At 36.8% G+C, this 18,449-nt stretch overlaps 1 protein-coding gene across 4 annotated transcripts in view; it reads left to right on the forward strand.

The window, feature by feature from the left end:
* Positions 1-18,449, forward strand: part of ELMOD1 (ELMO domain containing 1) — a 110,851-nt gene that overhangs the window by 58,202 nt on the left and 34,200 nt on the right. For 2 of the 4 annotated variants that reach the window (XM_033413424.2, XM_033413425.1), the window contains exons 3-6: positions 7,019-7,164; positions 7,302-7,330; positions 8,176-8,273; positions 11,350-11,479. In XM_033413424.2, coding sequence (XP_033269315.1) covers positions 7,019-7,164; positions 7,302-7,330; positions 8,176-8,273; positions 11,350-11,479 — 403 coding nt within the window. Of the gene's footprint in view, positions 1-6,980; positions 7,165-7,301; positions 7,331-8,175; positions 8,274-11,349; positions 11,480-18,449 lie in introns of all 4 variants that reach the window. The other 2 variants (XM_049714118.1, XM_033413427.1) reach the window with 1 other exon arrangement.

Genomic DNA, 18,449 nt, shown 5'->3' on the forward strand with positions numbered 1-18,449 from the left:
TTTAATGAAATATTTGTGGGCATGTTGGCCCATTACAAAAACAAGGAAAAAATCAAAATATATCCTGGATAATAAATAACATTATCAGGACACTCACCCAGAAATTATGAAAGGGTAAGGAAGCAGTGTATAAATGTCATTTCACAATTGAAATGAGCATTTCTCTTTCATGATTTGTGTTATTGTTTCTGTGATTATGTGAGAGGGTTGTGATACACCTCACAGAGCATTGAGCCCTAAGAAATGATGCACCATCTCTAACCCCTCACTGTGGATTTCCACTGGGTTTCCCTGTCTTTGACAGTGTGAATACCCTCAGGGGAATTGAAAAAAAGAAAAAAGAAAAGCATAGAACATGATGTCTTTTCTCTCCTTTTATATAACACTGTCTTGATGCAAAACAATTCCCCAGGCATTTTCTTCTTATATGCAAGGAGGCCAGTGGGAGAAATTTTAGATGGGCTATAAGTCACTCACATCTGGATGCTTCCTGCCACCTAGGATGACACCTCTAGGTCTCAAGCCACATCTCTGTATAGTTCTGATGAAGAAGTTGCATTGGGGAAACTTTCTGTTTAATTTAATTGGCTTGTATCCTAAGTAGGTTGAATACAAAAATACTCCTTAAACTGTAATTAGAACCTTTTTCTCTAGGACGATTTAGTACTACAAGAACCTGATTATTATGGAGTCCTAATGCATAGACTTAAAATAGGCTTCATTTGAGAAGCTGGCCCACATACTGGGCAAACTTTACTGGAATTTGCACATGGGTATCATAAGGGCAGATATCATGGAAAGATTTATCCCTGACTTGTAATAGGATTAATGCCAACCAGTTATTAATATCATTACCATTTGGCTGATAACAAGTTAACAAGGATATTGCTCAATCTTTTCTTCTGTCATAGCTATCCAATAGTTGGAAGAATGGAAAACTTTTTCCAAGAGACCATGTTGTGGTTTTGTAAAATTTCTCACTCATCTAATTAAAATGTTCCATTAATTATTTTCAGGGTTACTTTTTTTTGGAAGCTGATAATCTAAATCCTAACAGATCTTAGAACATATTTGACTAAAACAGTTGAATTTCAGACTTCACAACATAGTAAATCATTTTTTGTCTTTCAGCAGAATATGACTTCACATAGAAATTTCATATGTACTTTTGTAATGATTTTTGGTGATCATTTTATACATTTTAATTGTAGTTATAACTTTCTTCTTAAATAAAATAATATATACATATTAAAAAAAGAAAGTATACTTAATCAGAAAAGAAAATAAAAATTACTCATAATTCCATTACCCAGAAAAACCACTGTTAATATTTTTGTTGTATATCCTGCCAGTCTTTTTCTCCTTGTTTATATATCATCATTAAATATTTTGTTTTATTTACTAAAGAAAAAATATATTATTCCACACATGTTCTTTCCAAACATTTTTCTATTTGATAAGCATATTATGGACATTTTGTTATTAGTTACTCCAGAATACAATTCTAATGCCTACAAGGGATTCTACCACATTTTAGTGTAGAAATTTAGTTACTTATATGTTTCCTCCATTCCCTGTGCATTTAAAAAAATTTTTTTAACATGTTTACTGGAGTATAATTGCTTTACAGTAGTGTGTTATTTGCTGCTTTATAACAAACTGAATCAGCTATACATATACATATATCCCCATATCTCCTCCCTCTTTTTTTTTTTTTTTTTTTTTCTCCTCCCTCTTGTATCTCCCTCCCACCCTCCCTATCCCACCCCTCTAGGTGGACACAAAGCACCAAGCTGATCTCCCTATGCTATGTGGCTGCTTCCCACTAGTTATCTGTTTTACATTTGGTAGTGTATATAAGTCCATGCCACTCTCTCACTTCATCCCAGGTTACCCTTCCCCCTCCCATGTCCCCAGGTCCATTCTCTACATCTGCATCTTTATTCCTGTCCTGCCCCTAGGTTCTTCAGAACCACTTTTTTTAGATTCCATATATATGTGTTAGCATACAATGTTTGTTTTTCTCTTTCTGACTTACTTCACTCTGCATGACAGACTCTACATCCACCCACCTCCCTACAAGTAACTCAATTTTGTTTCTTTTTATGGCTGAGTAATATTCCATTGTATGTATGTGCCACATGGACACTTAGGTTGCTTCCATGTCTTGGCTATTGTAAATAGAGCTGCAGTGAACACTGTGGTACATGACTCTTTGAATTATGGTTTTCTCAGGGTATATGCCCAGTAGTGGGATTGCTGGGTCATATGATATTTCTTTTTAGTTTTTTAAGGAACCTTCATAGTGTTCTCCATAGTGGCTGTATCAATTTATATTCCCACAAACAGTACAATGTAAATTTTCTCCACACCCTCTCTAGCATTTATTGTTTGTAGATTTTTTGATGATGGCCATTCTGACTGGTGTGAGGTGATACCTCATTGTAGTTTTGATTTGAATTTCTCTAATGATCAGTGATGTTGAGCATCCTTTCATGTGTTTGTTGGTAATCTGTATATCTTCTTTGGAGAAATGTGTCTTTAGGTCTTCTGCCCCTTTTTGGATTGGGTTGTTTGTTTTTTTGATATTGAGCTGCCTGAGCTGCTTGTAAATTTTGGAGTTTCAATCCTTTGTCAGTTGCTTCATTTGCAGATATTTTCTCCCATTCTGAGGGTTGTCTTTTCTTATTGTTTATGTTTTCCTTTGTTGTGCAGAAGCTTTTAAGTTTCATTAGGTCCTATTTGTTTTTATTTCCATTTCTGTAGGAGGTAGGTCAAAAAGGATCTTGCTGTGATTTATGTCATAGAGTGTTCTGCCTATGTTTTCCTCTAAGAGTTTTACAGTGTCTGGTCTTACGTTTAGGTCTTTAATCCATTTATTTGTTGTTTTTCCCTTGCTGCTTTTAATATTTTTTCTTTGTATTTAACTTTTGATAGTTTGATTATTATCTGTCTTAGCATGTTTCTCCTTGGATTTATCCTGTATGGGACTCTCTGTTCTTCCTGGGCTTGACTGACTATTTCCTTCCCCATATTAGGAAAGTTTTCAACCATAATCTCTTCAAATATTTTCTCAGTCCCTTTCTTTTTCTCTTCTTCTTCTGGGACCCCTATAATTCTAATGTTGGTTCGTTTAATGTTGTCCCAGAGGTCTCTGAGACTGTCCTCAATTCTTTTCATTCTTTTTTCTTTATTCTGCTCTGCAATAGTTATTTCCACTATTTTATCTTCCAGGTCACTTACCTGTTCTTCCTCCTCAGTTATTCTGCTATTGATTCCTTCTAGAGAATTTTTAGTTCCATTTATTGTGTTGTTCATCATTGTTTGTTTGCTCTTTAGTTCTTCTAGGTCTTTGTTAAACATTTCTTGTATTTTCTCCATCCTATTTCCAAGATTTTGGATCATCTTTACTATCATTACGCTGAAATCTTTTTCAGGTAGACTGCCTATTTCTTCTTCATTCTTTTGGTCTGGTGGGTTTTTACCTTTTTCCTTCATCTGCTGTGTGTTTCTCTGTCTTCTCATTTTGCTTAACTTACTGTGTTTGGGGTCTCCTTTTCACAGGCTGGAGGTTTGTAGTTCCCATTGATTCTGGTGTCTGCCCCCAGTGGCTAAGGTTGGTTCAGTGGCTTGTGTAGGCTTCCTGGTGGAGGGGACTGGTGCCTGTGTTCTGGTGGATGAGGCTGGATCTTGTCTTTCTGTTGGGCAAGACTGCATCTGGTGGTGTGTTTAGGGGTGTCTGTGACCTTATTATATTTTTAGGCAGCCTCTCTGCTAACGGGTGGGGGTGTGTTCCTATCCTGCTCGTTGTTTGGCATAGCGTGTCCAGCACTGTAGCTTGCTGGTAGTTGAGTGGAGCTGGGTCTTAGCGTTGAGATGGAGATCTCTGGGAGAGCTTTCACCATTTGATATTACATGGAGCCGGGAGGTCTCTGGTGGACCAGTGTCCTGAACTCGGGATTCCCACCTCAGAGGCACAGGCCTGACACCTGGCTGGAGCACCTAGAACCTGTCAGCCACATGGCTCAAAAGAAAAGGGAGAAAAAAAAAGAAAGAAAGAAAAAAATAAAATAAAGTTATTAAAATAAAAAATACCAAAAGTTAAAAAGTAATAAAAGAAAGAAAGAAAGAAGAGAGCAACCAAACCAATAAACAAATCCACCAATGATAACAAGCACTAAAAAGTATACTAAAAAAAAAAATTTTAAACAAACAAAAAAAAAACAGACAGAACGCTAGAACAAATGGTAAAAGCAAAGCTATGCAGACAAAATCACACAAAGAAGCATACACATACACACAAAAAGAGAAAAAGGAAAAAATATATATATATTAAAAAGAAAAAGGGAAGAGAGCAACCAAATCAATAAACAGATCTACCAATGTTAATAAACTGTAAATACTAAACTAAGATAAACATAAAACCAGAAACAAATTAGATGCAGAAAGCAAACTCCAAGTCTACAGTGGCTCCCAAAGTCCACCGCCTCAATTTTGGGATGATTCATTGTCTACTCAGGTATTCCAGAGATGCAGGGTACATCAAGTTGATTGTGGAGATTTAATCTGCTGCTCCTGAGGCTGCTGGGAGAGATTTCCTTTTCTCTTCTTTGTTTGCACAGCTGCTGGGGTTCAGCTTTGGATTTGGCCCTGCCTCTGTGTGTGGGTCGCCGGAGGGCTTCTGTTTTTCGCTCACACAGGAAGGGGTTAAAGGAGCCGCTGATTTGGGGGCTCTGGCTCCCTCAGGCCGGGGGGAGGGAAGGGTACACAATGTGGGGTGAGCCTGTGGCGGCAGTGGCCGGCGTGACGTTGCACCAGCCTGAGGTGTGCCGTGTGTTCTCCCAGGGAAGTTGTTCCTGGATCACAGGGCTCTGGCAGTGGCGAGCTGCACCGGCTCTCAGGAGGGGAGGTGTGGATAGTGACCTGTGCTTGCACACAGGCTTCTTGGTGACTGCAGCAGCAGCCTTAGTGTTTCATGCCCATCTCTTGTGTCCTCACTGATAGCCATGGCTCACGCCCATTTCTGGAACTTGTTTAGGCAGTGCTCTGAATCTCTTCTCCTCATGCAACCTGAAACAATGGTCTCTTGCCTCTTAGGCAGTTCCAGACTTTTTCCCAGACTCCCTCCCAGCTAGCTGTGGTGCACTAGCCCTCTTTAGGCTGTGTTCACGCAGCCAATCCCAGTCCTCTCCCTGGGATCTGACCTCCGAAGCTGGAGCCTCAGCTCCCAGCCCCCACCCGCCCTGGCAGTTGAGCAGACAAGCCTCTCAGGCTGGTGAGTGCTGATCAGCACTGATCCTCTGTGCGGGAATCTCTCCGCTTTGCCCTCTGCACCCCTGATGCTGCACTCTCCTCCATGGCTCCGAAGCTTCCCCCGCTCCGCACCTCTGCCAGTGAAGGGTCTTCCTACTGTGTGGAATCTTTTCCTCCTTCACAGCTCCCTCCCAGAGGTGCAGGTCCTGTCCCTATTCTTTGTCTCTGTTTTTCCTTTTTTCTTTTGCCCTACCCAGGTAAGTTGGGAGTTTCTTACCTTTTGGGAAGTTTGAGGTCTTCTGCCAGCATTCAGTAGGTGTTCTGTAGGAGTTGTTCCACATGTTGATGTTTTCCTGATGTATTTGTGGGGAGGAAGGTGATCTCCATGTCTTACTCCTGCGCCATCTTGAAGGTTTCTGTCCCAGTGCATTTATATGATATAGACCATGATTTTGTATAAGTCAGTTGGAATTGTTATTTTTAACTCAGGCTGTTCAAGATATTGGAGCCAGAGCAATTTTACAAAGGAACACAATCAAGGTTTTGGTTCAAATTCAGGGATTAATCATATCATTGAGGATATTAATTAACTACACAAATTCATCTTAATGACCCTGGATCACCTTATGTTAGAGCTGGGGGGAATTAGTGAACATATGAGAAAAAGAAATATCTTTTAGAAATCACACCAATAGGAAGTAATATAAATAATTCTGCCTTCTAGGAAAATAATTCTGCCTTCTAGGAAAACTCTAGTGTTCAGAGAAGAAGGGTTGAATATAAGTTCCTGGATGATAAGTCCTCTTTACTTCTACAGCTTGAGTCATTTTGAGATGCTGAGCAGTCCCATGAAGTAGTAGACACTCACATATTAAAAACTAAAAGTTGGCATAAAACACAAATTCACATGTGCCAGAAGCATTGTGAATAAGTGCATGATTGGTGGCCATATACTTTATAGTTTGTTAAGGTATTATTGGAGTGAGATAGGGTGTGCAATGAAGAAAACTTTGTTTAGCAGGAGTCAAGAACAAACTTGTCAAGAGGCGGAGTTTTTGGAAGGTTTATATCAGAGAATGTTGAAGAACCCAAGGTCAACATGCTTGTTCAGTGAACTGTTGTGGAGGCATTCTGGCACATCCAAGAAGTACTGGGATTGGTCAGCAGAGAAGATGGTGGCCACACAACAAAGTCCTCAAAGAGGACAACAGTACCAAAAGGAAAGCAGAGGGAAGGGGGAAAAAAATGGGAGCGGGGGAAGAAATAACACAGAAGCCAAAAATAAGACACTAAGGAGAAGCTGGAAGTGAATTGGGGCTGGCTGAGAGGCTATTCGTGGGGGCAGAAGATGGGAGATGCCACAGCATACCCTTTCCCTGTGTCTATGGGGGACAGCTTCTAAAACACATGTTCTGTTTTCGAGGTACTGATTTGCTTTGAAAATATTTTTAGGCAAAGGTAGGAAAAGAATGGATCCCTGTGCTTCACTCTTAGTTTGTTGGTGTGTCAAATTTACTAGAATAGGGAATTCTGGAGCTTGCAGTCATAGTAAGTGTATGCTTACAGATCTTGGGCTTCCCTCCCAATGATGGGTTTTGTAGCTACCTCAAATAAAATAACATGGGGTTAGAATAATGAAATATGCTTGTAAACCCAGAAGTCTAATGATTGATTTTCTTCTGGGCTTCTTTGCTTGCTGGTGGTGGCTGCTTTCTATTCTCTTACAGAGTTCTATTGGAAGAGTTCTATCTTTTGTTTTTGACAGAATGCTGATCCAGGTGTGCCTGTATTTTTACTGTAAATTTTTGTGGCGTTGCCTGAAATTTGTAATGAGAAAGCTGACTGGAAGATGTGAACTGCAACGGATCTGTTACAATACCAAGCCTGGAGCTTCTAGAACTATGAAAATCGGTAAGCATGAAACAAAGCAGTAAGCAAAATGTAGGCTTTCTGGGATTGAGGATACACTGTTATTTTTCAGTATAGTAATTGTAAACCAGTTGTAAAAGATAATTTTTGAATGGCTTTTTAAATCATCTCTTTTCCAGAAACATCACTGAGGGATTCAAAAAGTAAGGTAAGTAAAATTGTTCCTATATTTTTCAGCAACTTTTCAATTGAAGACTTACCTCCATCATCAAAAAGTAAAAATTTTAAGAAACAAAAAGATACTTTTGGCTATGAATACTAATGCAAACTGAGAAGAATGAATTGTTTTCCCATCACAAACCACTGTACTTTTTACATGAGAGCAGCCACTCAAGAATTTCTAGGCAGATTTATGACACACATATTATTTCATTGTTGAATTAATCCTTTTTTATACCTCTTTCCAAATCATAAAATAAATATTCCTTGAAAATAAGAGCAGTGGTAACTCTCTGGTATTTCATCAATATCCAAATCATTTAACTTTATACTCAAGATTTTCCAAGAAAATCAAAGAAGCCACTATGCTAGCATTTATAGCACATAGTTAAGCATCCACATAAGAAAGAAAAATCTGCTTCTCAAGATTCTTGAATATTTAATTTAATTTTGGCATCCTTAGGACTATATCCCCCATGTACTTCACACAGTCATAGACATAATGCCCATTAACAATGGAAGCCATGTGTGTTGAGTGAGAAAAGGAAAATATATTTCTATGAAGTAGCTTAAAACAGATGAAGATGGTAAAAAAAAACTTACGTATTTTTGTTTTGTTATGTTAATTACCTTAATCAGGGAAATTGTACTACCCCCACTGTGAAAATATCAAATTTACTAGAATTCAAATACTACATGAATTTTTTGCCTTTAGTTTAGTTTCTTATCTTCATATAGAAGCTTTAAACAAACATTTGAGGCCCCTATTTAAATAGACCCCACTTAAGACACCAGTGTTCATGACAAAGCAACTGATTGAAACATGTTTTCCAGCTACTGCAGACTTCAGTGAGTGTTCATCCTGATGCTATTGAAAAAACTATAGAAGACATTATGGAACTGAAAAAAATTAACCCTGACATAAATCCACAGTAAGAATATGTTTATTATGTTGTAAATATAAAACAGAAGTCACATGCCACATATTTAGTAGTTCTAAATACTCAAACTATGCTCTCGCATGCTCTTTCTCCCTCTCTCTCTTTCCTGCCCCAAATAATCATCTGCATGTTGTGACTTTCAGATGAAAAATAAAGAAAAAAGATGCCTTTTTATTATTTGTAAATAGCAGCAGCTTTGTACTTCTGTTGTGATTTATGCTTATGCTTCTGAAATGCAATGAATGTAAGAAATCTGGTGCATGCCCCTGATATCAGAAGGTGAAATAAAGGGAGCCCATTCATCAACAGTCGCTCCATATGATGCCTGTATTTTACATTAACAGTAAATGTTCAGATTGTAAATGTGCCTGAGCTGATTCTGCTCCATAAAGAATATTTCTTCAGTTCATGACAGGCTGATAATCTTGGAGACAGTTTCTACCTGCTTGTGAAGAAGACAGGCATGTGTGGGAGAGAGAGATAGACAGTTTTTATATGAAGACTTTAGAACTTTGTAATTTAGTCATCTCATCTTGGAAGTATTAAAATGCATTTGGCGATGTACATGACATTTAAAATTAGCTTTATATTTTCCATTGTGTACAGGAATTTTTCTGTAAAATTTTAGGCTTAGGATATTGGGTAGAATAAATTCTGTATGCAGATATATTCAGGTAAAGTTTAGGTAAGTAACAAACTGTCTTTTAGATGTGTATACTTAAGAACTTCAGATGTTATCACTAAAGAAAGCTTTTACTTGCCAAAGATGAGGAGCTGTAGTCAAAGGGAATTTCAGAGTGCACTTTGCATAGGTCTGTATCTTGAAGGGATTCTAGTACTAGCTGATTGAGGCTCATCACAAAACTCCATTTCCATGTAGTCTCCATAGTATTCTTCTGTAGAAGCTTCAGCTAATTAGCTGCCTTTTCCTCATTCAGCCATTAAATGTGATTTAATTATACAGTAAATGTCTTTTTGAAACCTTCTGACATATTTTATTTCTCTGGGAAGCTGGTAAGAATGAAATTCATTTTAAATTAAGTTGAACCAAAAATTTATGATTACAATTAGGCATGAGAGATATATTAGACCTATAATCATATTTAGAGATTGGGTTAGATTTAATAGCAAATCTTTTCTGTCTCTTTTATGAAAGTTATATACTTCATTCAAAGGTGTTTCCTTACCATCTATTCTTTTGATTTCCTTTAGGGAGAAAAAAACCCTTATAGGTAGTAGATTGTGTTTTTTAAAGCTCAATATGGATTTTAGTGGGGTTTTTTTCCAGGTTGACATTGACATAATGTGATTTTTTTTTAATTGAATAATTTTCTGGAAAAAAATCAAGAAATAGAAAGGGCTAGGGGAAATACCTTGTAATTTATCAAGCCATTACTACTATTAACCTTACTTTGTTTTATACATTTTTTTCAGGTGCCACTTACAGTGGTGATAAGAATTACTACAGTAAAATTGAATTGGGTCCCTTGTTTTCTTCTTTTTTATTTCTACCACTCCCTTCTTTCCCTCAAAATTAACTCTCTTCTCAGTCCTGTGTTGATTTTATGGGTGACCACTGTGCCCTTTTCCTAAATATCTGATTTAGCTTTTTTTAATTGAACATTCAGTTTTATTTAAGTTTAGTATTCTGGGTTATCTGACACTGCCTTCTATGTTGGGAGTAAGCATACAATCCTAAAACTTAAATTTTTCTATTGCCCCCAACTTTAGACTTAACCTCTATACATCTCATCCCCCCCAAAAAAGATGATTATGACACTGTCATTGTGATTACGGTGACCCCCCAACTCCAACAAAAAATGCTTAAATTTAGTGAGTGAATTAGAAGTTGGAGTATATTGAACAGTAACTCTTAGACTGAATCATATGCAATTGCTATTGTTGAATCACAAAAGTGAATAACTATAAAATTAGCAGGAAAAAATAACCATGAAGTACTACCTTTAGATTAAAAAATGCCATCAAATGAGTACAGGAAGATAATTTATGTAACAGTAGTTTATAGGAAAAAAGGATCTTGGTGATTATTTAGCCACCTGTTTAATAAACTTGTAATGTTATGTGACTGCTTAAAGAGACCCTATTTTACTTTCTGTGTTGTAGGAGAGAAAAACAGCATTCAGATCACAGGAAGTAATGATCCTCTCTATGTCACGCTTGCCAGATTCTTTTTTGTTCCAGTGATACATTTTAAGGGGACTGTTAATCATACAAACTGTGCATTCAAGAAGACTGAGCAAGATAGTAAAACATCTGAAAACCATGTCCCATGAGAAGGAATTGAAGGAAGAGGGGAGTTTTTTTGTTTGTTGTTTGTTTGTTTTTAACCCTGGAGATGAGACTAGAAGAAAGAATTCTTCCTGTCTTAAAATGAATGGGCATGGTAGGGAAAAGTGGAAATGAATTTGCTCTGAGAACAGTGTTTGAACCACTTGGTAATAAAGAAAGCAGATTTTGTTTCAGCATAAGAATAGGCATTCAGACAAGTAGAGCAGTCAGAATGGAATGGGAAATTTTGTAAAGTACTGAGTTCTTTCTCTTGGCCTTGCCTTATCTGTCAGGGGTGCTCTGCAAGCAGAGGTATTTTTATTGTTGTGGTTTTTATTTGTTTCAAAATTTTTCTTACCCCTAAGCCCCTGAGGGCTATTTATCTCTCTCTCACTGACACCTCCCCACACACACCCTTCTGAAGTGTTTCTGATATATCTACCTAGGGGAGCTAAATGATCCCTAAGAAACCATGATCACCTATATTTTCTACATCTTTCAAGTCACTTGCATAAAGAGCTCCCTTGTTTTTAAGCCATATTATTGCAATTTGCCTTGAAAAGGCTGGAGTGAGAGGTAAATTTTAGCCAAGTTCCACAGCTGTCCATGTGGAGCTTCAGTTAAAAATTGTGCTTCTATTAGAAAAATCCTATTTGAGCAATTTCCAAATATTATATAAATATGAAAAGTCCTATTGTACATACATCAAGTGAACAAATGCCAGAGAATGTGGTTTTTTTTCCCTCATGTGTGTTTCTTCTATTTTTTAACATGTTAGGCTGGGAATCTCTCTTCAAGCTTGCCTTCTGCAAATTGTTGGGTACAGAAACCTTATTGCGGATGTGGAAAAACTGCGCAGAGAGCCCTATGACTCTGATAATCCCCAACATGAAGAAATGCTTTTGAAGGTTAGTCCTTGAACACATTTCAGTTCTTCACTTAGGTCAGCTAATGTTTGCCAAGCTCCTGCTGTGTGCTAGGCACTGCTCTGGACATGGCGGGGCACAAAGGTGAATACGACATGGACACTGAACTAATTGGTAAAGCCTACATTTTCTTGCTGGTTCAGATGTTGGAGGTAAATTTTTCAATAGAAAATTCACGTGAGAAGTTAAATATAAAGCCAATTTTCATTTGGAATCTGAGAAAGCATCAGAGGTGATTTCTATGGCCTCTCACATTTGGCTCAAGTTTAGGTTGTTTAACTGTGTTGAAAGCCAATAGGAGAAATAGAATTTGTCAAAGAGTGACCTAGGATTTCCATTTACGACTTTTAATAGACATCAAAGAAGATGAAGTTGGTTTCTGCTTCCACAATAGCTCCCTGGGGAAATTACCCAAGATCTTAATGCTGATTATTTATTCATGTAACTTAAGTATTAGAAGAGTAAATAAAGGTTTACATATGGTGTATTAGAGTTGCTTGAAGAATAATATTCAGTTATAAATACTCCTTCTTGGCTGTCAAACAAAACCTTAAAAATCTTATCTGATCTGATAGTGTATTATGACACATCAATAAAACTTTAAAAAATTAAGACAAACCTTTAGAACTACTAATCTGAAATGTTTTATAAATTCATTTCTGAAAATAGATGCTTTTTAGGATGGAGTGCTTCTTTGTCCTTTCCTAGAATTCAAAAAGGCAGTAATGAAATTGGAGGAATACATTTGTTTAGTTGCCTTAACTTTATTTTATTGAAAGATGTAAATAGAAGCTGCCATTTAAAAAATGTATCCTGTTGCGTTTTTGTGTGGAGTGTGTATTTTTGTGTATGTAGGTACTTAAGCAGATGATTCAGTTGTCTCTACTAATTAGTGCTAGACCTGATGTCAATCATTAAAATTAAAGAGGCCTGGGCTTCCCTGGTGGCACCGTGGTTGAGAGTCCGCCTGCCGATGCAGGGCACACGGGTTCGTGCCCCGGTCTGGGAAGATCCCAAGTGACGCGGAGCGGCTGGGCCCGTGAGCCATGGCCGCTGAGCCTGCGCATCCGGAGCCTGTGCTCTGCAATGGTAAGAGGCCTGCGTACCGCAAAAAAAAAAAAAAAAAAAAAGAGGCCTCATTCTTACCAATGGTTTCTTCTTCCCTTGCTCCTCTGCTTAATTTTAGCCAACCTACTGGCTGAGCTTCATCTCTTTGATTGCTTTTTTCTTTATGTTCTGATAGAGATAGTCAAGTTTAATAAAACGAACTCAAGGTGGGAAATAAGAGGTGATATAAAGAGAAAAGACGTGTTATAATTAACAGACTGGCCACAGCTCCGGAACAATTCATTAAAATGGCTGAAATGCCCTCTGAATCAATGACATTTGGGTACCTGCTATATGTCATCTTAGTTGATCTGTTGTATGTGTGCTGGCACATAGGTTTTCAACAAATATGATTGAATGCATGACTTATTGAAGTCATTAGATACAGGTCAAGAACTTTTAAGATATGACTTTTACCTGTGGTCACAATTTGAGTATGTAGGTATTATTTTTTATAGTCACAGCTATAAGAGGTAGGCAAGATGACAGTTATTATTTTTTTCATCATTAACTTTATTTAAAAAACATTTTTATTGAGGTACAGATGGTGTACAATATTGTATATTTCAGGTTATACAGCATAGTGATTCATAATTTTTAAAGGTTATACTCCATTTATACTTATAAAATATTGGATATATTTTCTGTGCTGTACAAAATATCCTTGTAGCTTATTTTATACATAGTTGTTTGTACCTCTTAATCCCCTACCCCTGTCTTGACCCTCCATGCTTCCCTCTCCCAATTGGTAACCACTAGTTTGTTCTCTATATCTGTGGGTCTATTTTTTTTGGTTTTATTTACTAGTTTGTTTTATTTTTTTAGGTTCCATATATAAGTGATATCATGCAGTATTTGTCTTTATCTGTCTGACTTATTTCACTTAGCATAGTACCTCCAAGTCCATCCATGTTGCTGCAAATGGCAAAATTTTATTCTTTGTAGGGCTGAATATATATACCACCATTATATATATACACCACATATTCTTTTTTTAAAAAATAAATTTATTTATTTATTTTTGGCTGCATTGGGTCTTCGTTGCTGCGTGCGGGGTTTCTCTAGTTGTGGCGAGCAGGGGCTACTCTTCATTGTAGTGTGTGGGTGTCTCATTGTGGGTGGCTTCTCTTGTTGTGGGGCATGGGCTCTAGGCACGTGAGCTTCAGTAGTTGTGGCACACAGGCTCAGTAGTTGTGGCTCGTGGGCTCTAGAGCACAGGTTCAGTAGCTGTGGCACACGAGCTTAGGTGCTCCGCAGCATGTGGGATCTTCCCTGACCAGGGCTTGAACCCTTGTCCCCTGCATTGGCAGGCAGATTCTTAACCACTGCACCACCAGGGAAGTCCCTATAACCACATATTCTTTATCCATTTATCTGCTGATGGACACTTAGGTTGCTTCCATATCCTGGCAACTGTAAATAATGCTGCTATGAACATTGGGGTGCATGTATCCTTTCAAAGTAGTGTTTTCAATTTTTTCAAATATATACCCAGGAGTGGAATTGCTGGGTCATATAGTAGCTTTATTTTTAGTTTTCTGAAGCTGCCATACTATTCTCCACAGTGACTGCACCAATTTATATTATTACCAACAGTGTACAAGGGCTCCCTTTTCTCCACATCCTCATCAACATTTATTATTTGTGGTCTTTCTGATGATAGCCATTTTGACAGGCATGAGGTGATATTTCATTGTGGTTTTGACTTGCATTTCTCTGATGATTAATGATGTTGAGCATCTTTTCAGTGCCTGTTGGCCAAATTTATGTCCTCTTAAGAAAAATATCTATTCAGGTCTTCTCCCTATTTTTTAATCGGGTTTTTTTTTTTAAGTTTTATTTTTATTGAAGTATAGTTGATTTACAATGTTGTGTTAGTTTCTGGTGTACAGCAAAGTGATTCAGTTTCATATATATATATATACACACACACTCACGTATATATATATTCTTTTCCATTGTGGTTTATTACAGCGTATTTAATATAGCAGTAGGAACTTGTTTATCCATTCCATATATGATAGTTTGCATCTGCTAATCCCAAACTCCCAATCAATCCCTCCCCTACCACAATCTGTTCTCTATGTCTATGAGTCTGTTTCTGTTTTATAAATAAGTTCATTTGTGTCATATTTTAGATTCCACATATAAGTGATATCATATGGTATTTGTCTTTCTCTGTCTGACTTACTTCACTTAGTATGATAATCTCTAGGTGCATCCATGTTGCTGCAAATGGCATTATTTCATTCTTTTTTATGGCTGAGCTGTATTCTGTCTTTATCCACTCATCTGTCAATGGACACTTAGGTTGCTTCTGTATCTTGGCTGTTGTAAATATTGCTGCTATGAACATCGGGGTTCATGTATCTTTTTGAATTATAGTTTTGTCCAGATATATGCCCAGGAGTGGGATTACTGGATCCTATAACAACTCTATTTTTAGTTTTTTGAGGAACCTCTGCACTGTTTTCCAAGGTGGCTGCACCCGTTTACGTTCCCAGCAACGGTGTAAGAGGGTTCCCTTTCCTCCACACCCTCTCCAGCATTTGTTATTTGTAAAGGTTTTAATGATGGCCATTCTGACTGGTGTAAGGTGATACCTCATTGTAGTTTTGATTTGCATTTCTCTAGTAATTAACGATGTTGAGCATCTTTTCATGTGCCTATTGCCCATCTGTATGTCTTCCTTGGAGAAATGTCTGTTTAGATCTTCTGCCCATTCTTTGGTTGGGTTGTTTGTTGTTTTGTCATTGAGTTGTATGAGCTGTTTGTATATTTTGGAAATTGAGCCCTTGTTGGTCACATTGTTTGAAAATATTTTCTCCCAGTACATAGGTTGTCTCTTCATTTTGTTTATGTTTTCCATTTTTGGGCAAAGCTTATAAGTTTGATTATCCCCATTTATTTATTTTTGCTTTTACTTCTATTGCCTTGGGAGACTGCTGGTGCTGGACTTATGTTTGTTGAGAGTTTTTTTTTATTACTGATTCAATTTCATTACTGGCAATTGATCTGTTCACATTTTCTATTTCTTCCTCATTCAGTCCTGGGAGATTGTACATTTCTAGGAATTTGTCCATTTCTTCTAGGTTGTTCATTTTATTGCCATACAGTTATTCATAGTAGTCTCTTATGATTCTGTATATCTCTGTGATGTCAGTTTTAATTACTCCTATTTCATTTCTGATTTTATTGATTTGGGGCCCTTCTCTTTTTTTCTTGGTGAATCTGGCTAAAGGTTTATCTATTTGTTTATCTTTTCAAAAATCCAGCTCTTAGTTTAATTGATCTTTTCTATTGTTTCTTTAGACTCTATTTCATTTATTTCTGCTCTGATCATCATAATTTTCCTTCCCTTCTACTAACTTTGGGTTTTATTTGTTCTTTCTCTAGTTCTTTTGGTGTAAGGTTGTTTATTTAAGATTTTTCTTGTTTCCTGAGGTAAACTTGTATTGCTATAAACTTTCCTCTTAGAACTGCTTTTCCTGTAGATTTTGGTTCATTGGGTTTTCATTTTCATTTGTCTCCAGGTACTTTTTAATTTCCTCCTTTATTTCTTCAGTGATCCATTGGTTTTCAGTAGCATATTGTTTAGCCTCCATGTGTTTGTGTTTTTTGCAGTTTTTTTCTTGTAGTTGATTTCTAGTCTCATAGCATTGTGGTTGGAAAAGATGCTTGATATGATTTCAATTTCCTGAAATTACTGGGGCTTGTTTTGTGCCCAGCATGTGATCTATCCTAGAGAATGTTCCACGTGCACTCAAAAAGAATGTGTATTCTGCTGCTTTTGGATGGAATGCATTGTGTGTGTGTGTGTGTGTGTGTGGTGTGTGTGTATACACATACACACACATATATGGATATATATATACATATATATATATATGCATATATATAAAGTCCATGTGTCTAATGTGTCTTTTAAGTCCAGTGTATCCTTATTGATTTTCTGTCTGGGATCTGTCCATTGATGTAAATGGGGTGTTAAAGTCCCTTATTATTATTGTGTTACTGTCAATTTCTCCCTTTACATTGTTAATATTTACTTTATGTATCTAGGTGCTCTTATGTTGGGTGCAAATATATTTACAGTTGTTATATCTCATTCTTGGATTGATCTCTTGATCATTATGTAATGTCCTTCCTTGTATCCTATACCAGTATTTTAAAGCCTATTTTGTCTGATATAAGTATTGCTACCCCAGCTTTCTTTTGATTTCCATTTGCATGGAATACCTTTTTCCACCACTCACTTTCAGTGTGTGTGTGTCTTTAGATCTGAAGTGAGTCTCTTGTAGGCAATATATATACAGGTCTTGTTTTTGTACCTATTCAGCCATTCTATATATTTTGATTAGAGCATTTATTCCATTTACATTTAAAATAATTGTTGATAGGTGTGTTCTTTTTGCCATTTTGTTAATTGTTTGGGGGTTTGTTTTGTAGTTCTTTTTTGGTCCTTTCTTCTTGATCTCTTCTTTTGTGATTTGATGACTATTTTTAGTGTTATGTTTCGATTCCTTTTTCTTTTTTTTGTGTATCTATTATAGAGTTTTGGTTTGTGGTTACCATGAGGTTTTTATATTTTATGTATTATATATATGCACTTGATTGTTTTAAGTTGCTGATCTCTTAATTTCAAATGCATTTTAACAACCCTGCATTTGTACTCTCCTCCCCTCATGATTACTGTTTTTGAAATCATATTTTACATCTAATTGTTTTTGTATCCCTTAACTGCTTATTGTGGATGTAGATGATTTTACTACTTTTGCCTTTTAACCTTCCCACTATCTTTGTGTGTAGATGATTTCCTATCTTTACTGTACATTTGCCTTTACCAATGAGCTTTTTCCTCTTGTAATTTTCATGTTTCTAGTTGTAGCCCTTTCTTTTTCACTTACAGAAGTCCTTTTAACATTTCTTGCAAAGCTGGTTTGATGCTGCTGAACTCTTTTAGCTTTTCCTTGTCTATAAACCTTTTGATTTCTCCATCAAATCTGAATGAGAGCCTTACCAGATACAGTATTCTTGGTTACAGGTTCGTCCCTTTCATTACTTTAAATATATCATGCCAGTCCCTTCTGGCCTGCAGAGTTACTGCTGAAACATCAGCTGACAGACTTATGGGAGTTCCCTTGTATGTAATGTGTTGCTTTTCCCCTGCTGCTTTTAATATTTAATCCTGTATGGAACTCTCTGTGCTTCCTGAACTTGGGTGACTGTTTCCTTTCCCAGGTTAGGGAAGTTTTCATCTATTATGTCTTCAACTATGTCCTCAGCCAGCCCCTTTCTCTCTCTGTTCTCCTTCTGGGACCCCTATAATGCAAATATTAGTGGTTACCATGAGGTTTTTATATTTTATATATTATATATATGCACTTGTGCTTGATGTGGTCCCAGAGGTTCTTATTAAACTGTCCTCATTTCTTTTCATGCTTTTTTTTTGTCTTTTCAACATCAGTGATTTACACACTCTGTATTCCAGCTCACTGATCCATTCCTCTGTATCATTTAGTCTGCTGTTTATTCCTTATAGTGTATTTTTCATTTCAACTACTATATTCTTCACCTCTAGTTTTTCTTTATATTTCCTAACTCTCTGTTAAAAACTAACTTCTTGCTGTGTGCAGCCATTCTTCTCCCAAGTTCTTTGATCATCTTTATAATCACTACCCTGCATACCTTCTCAAGTAGATTGGCTATTTCCACTTCACTTATTTCTTCTTCTGGAGCTATATCTTGTTCCTTCATTTGGAACATGTTCCTTTGTCGCCTCATTGTGACTTTGTTGGTGTTTTTATTTTTATGAATATGGTAGGTTACATTTCCCAACCTTGGA

Source organism: Orcinus orca, chromosome 8 (genome assembly GCF_937001465.1).
Source record: "Orcinus orca chromosome 8, mOrcOrc1.1, whole genome shotgun sequence".
Classification (NCBI taxonomy): Eukaryota; Metazoa; Chordata; class Mammalia; order Artiodactyla; family Delphinidae; genus Orcinus; species Orcinus orca.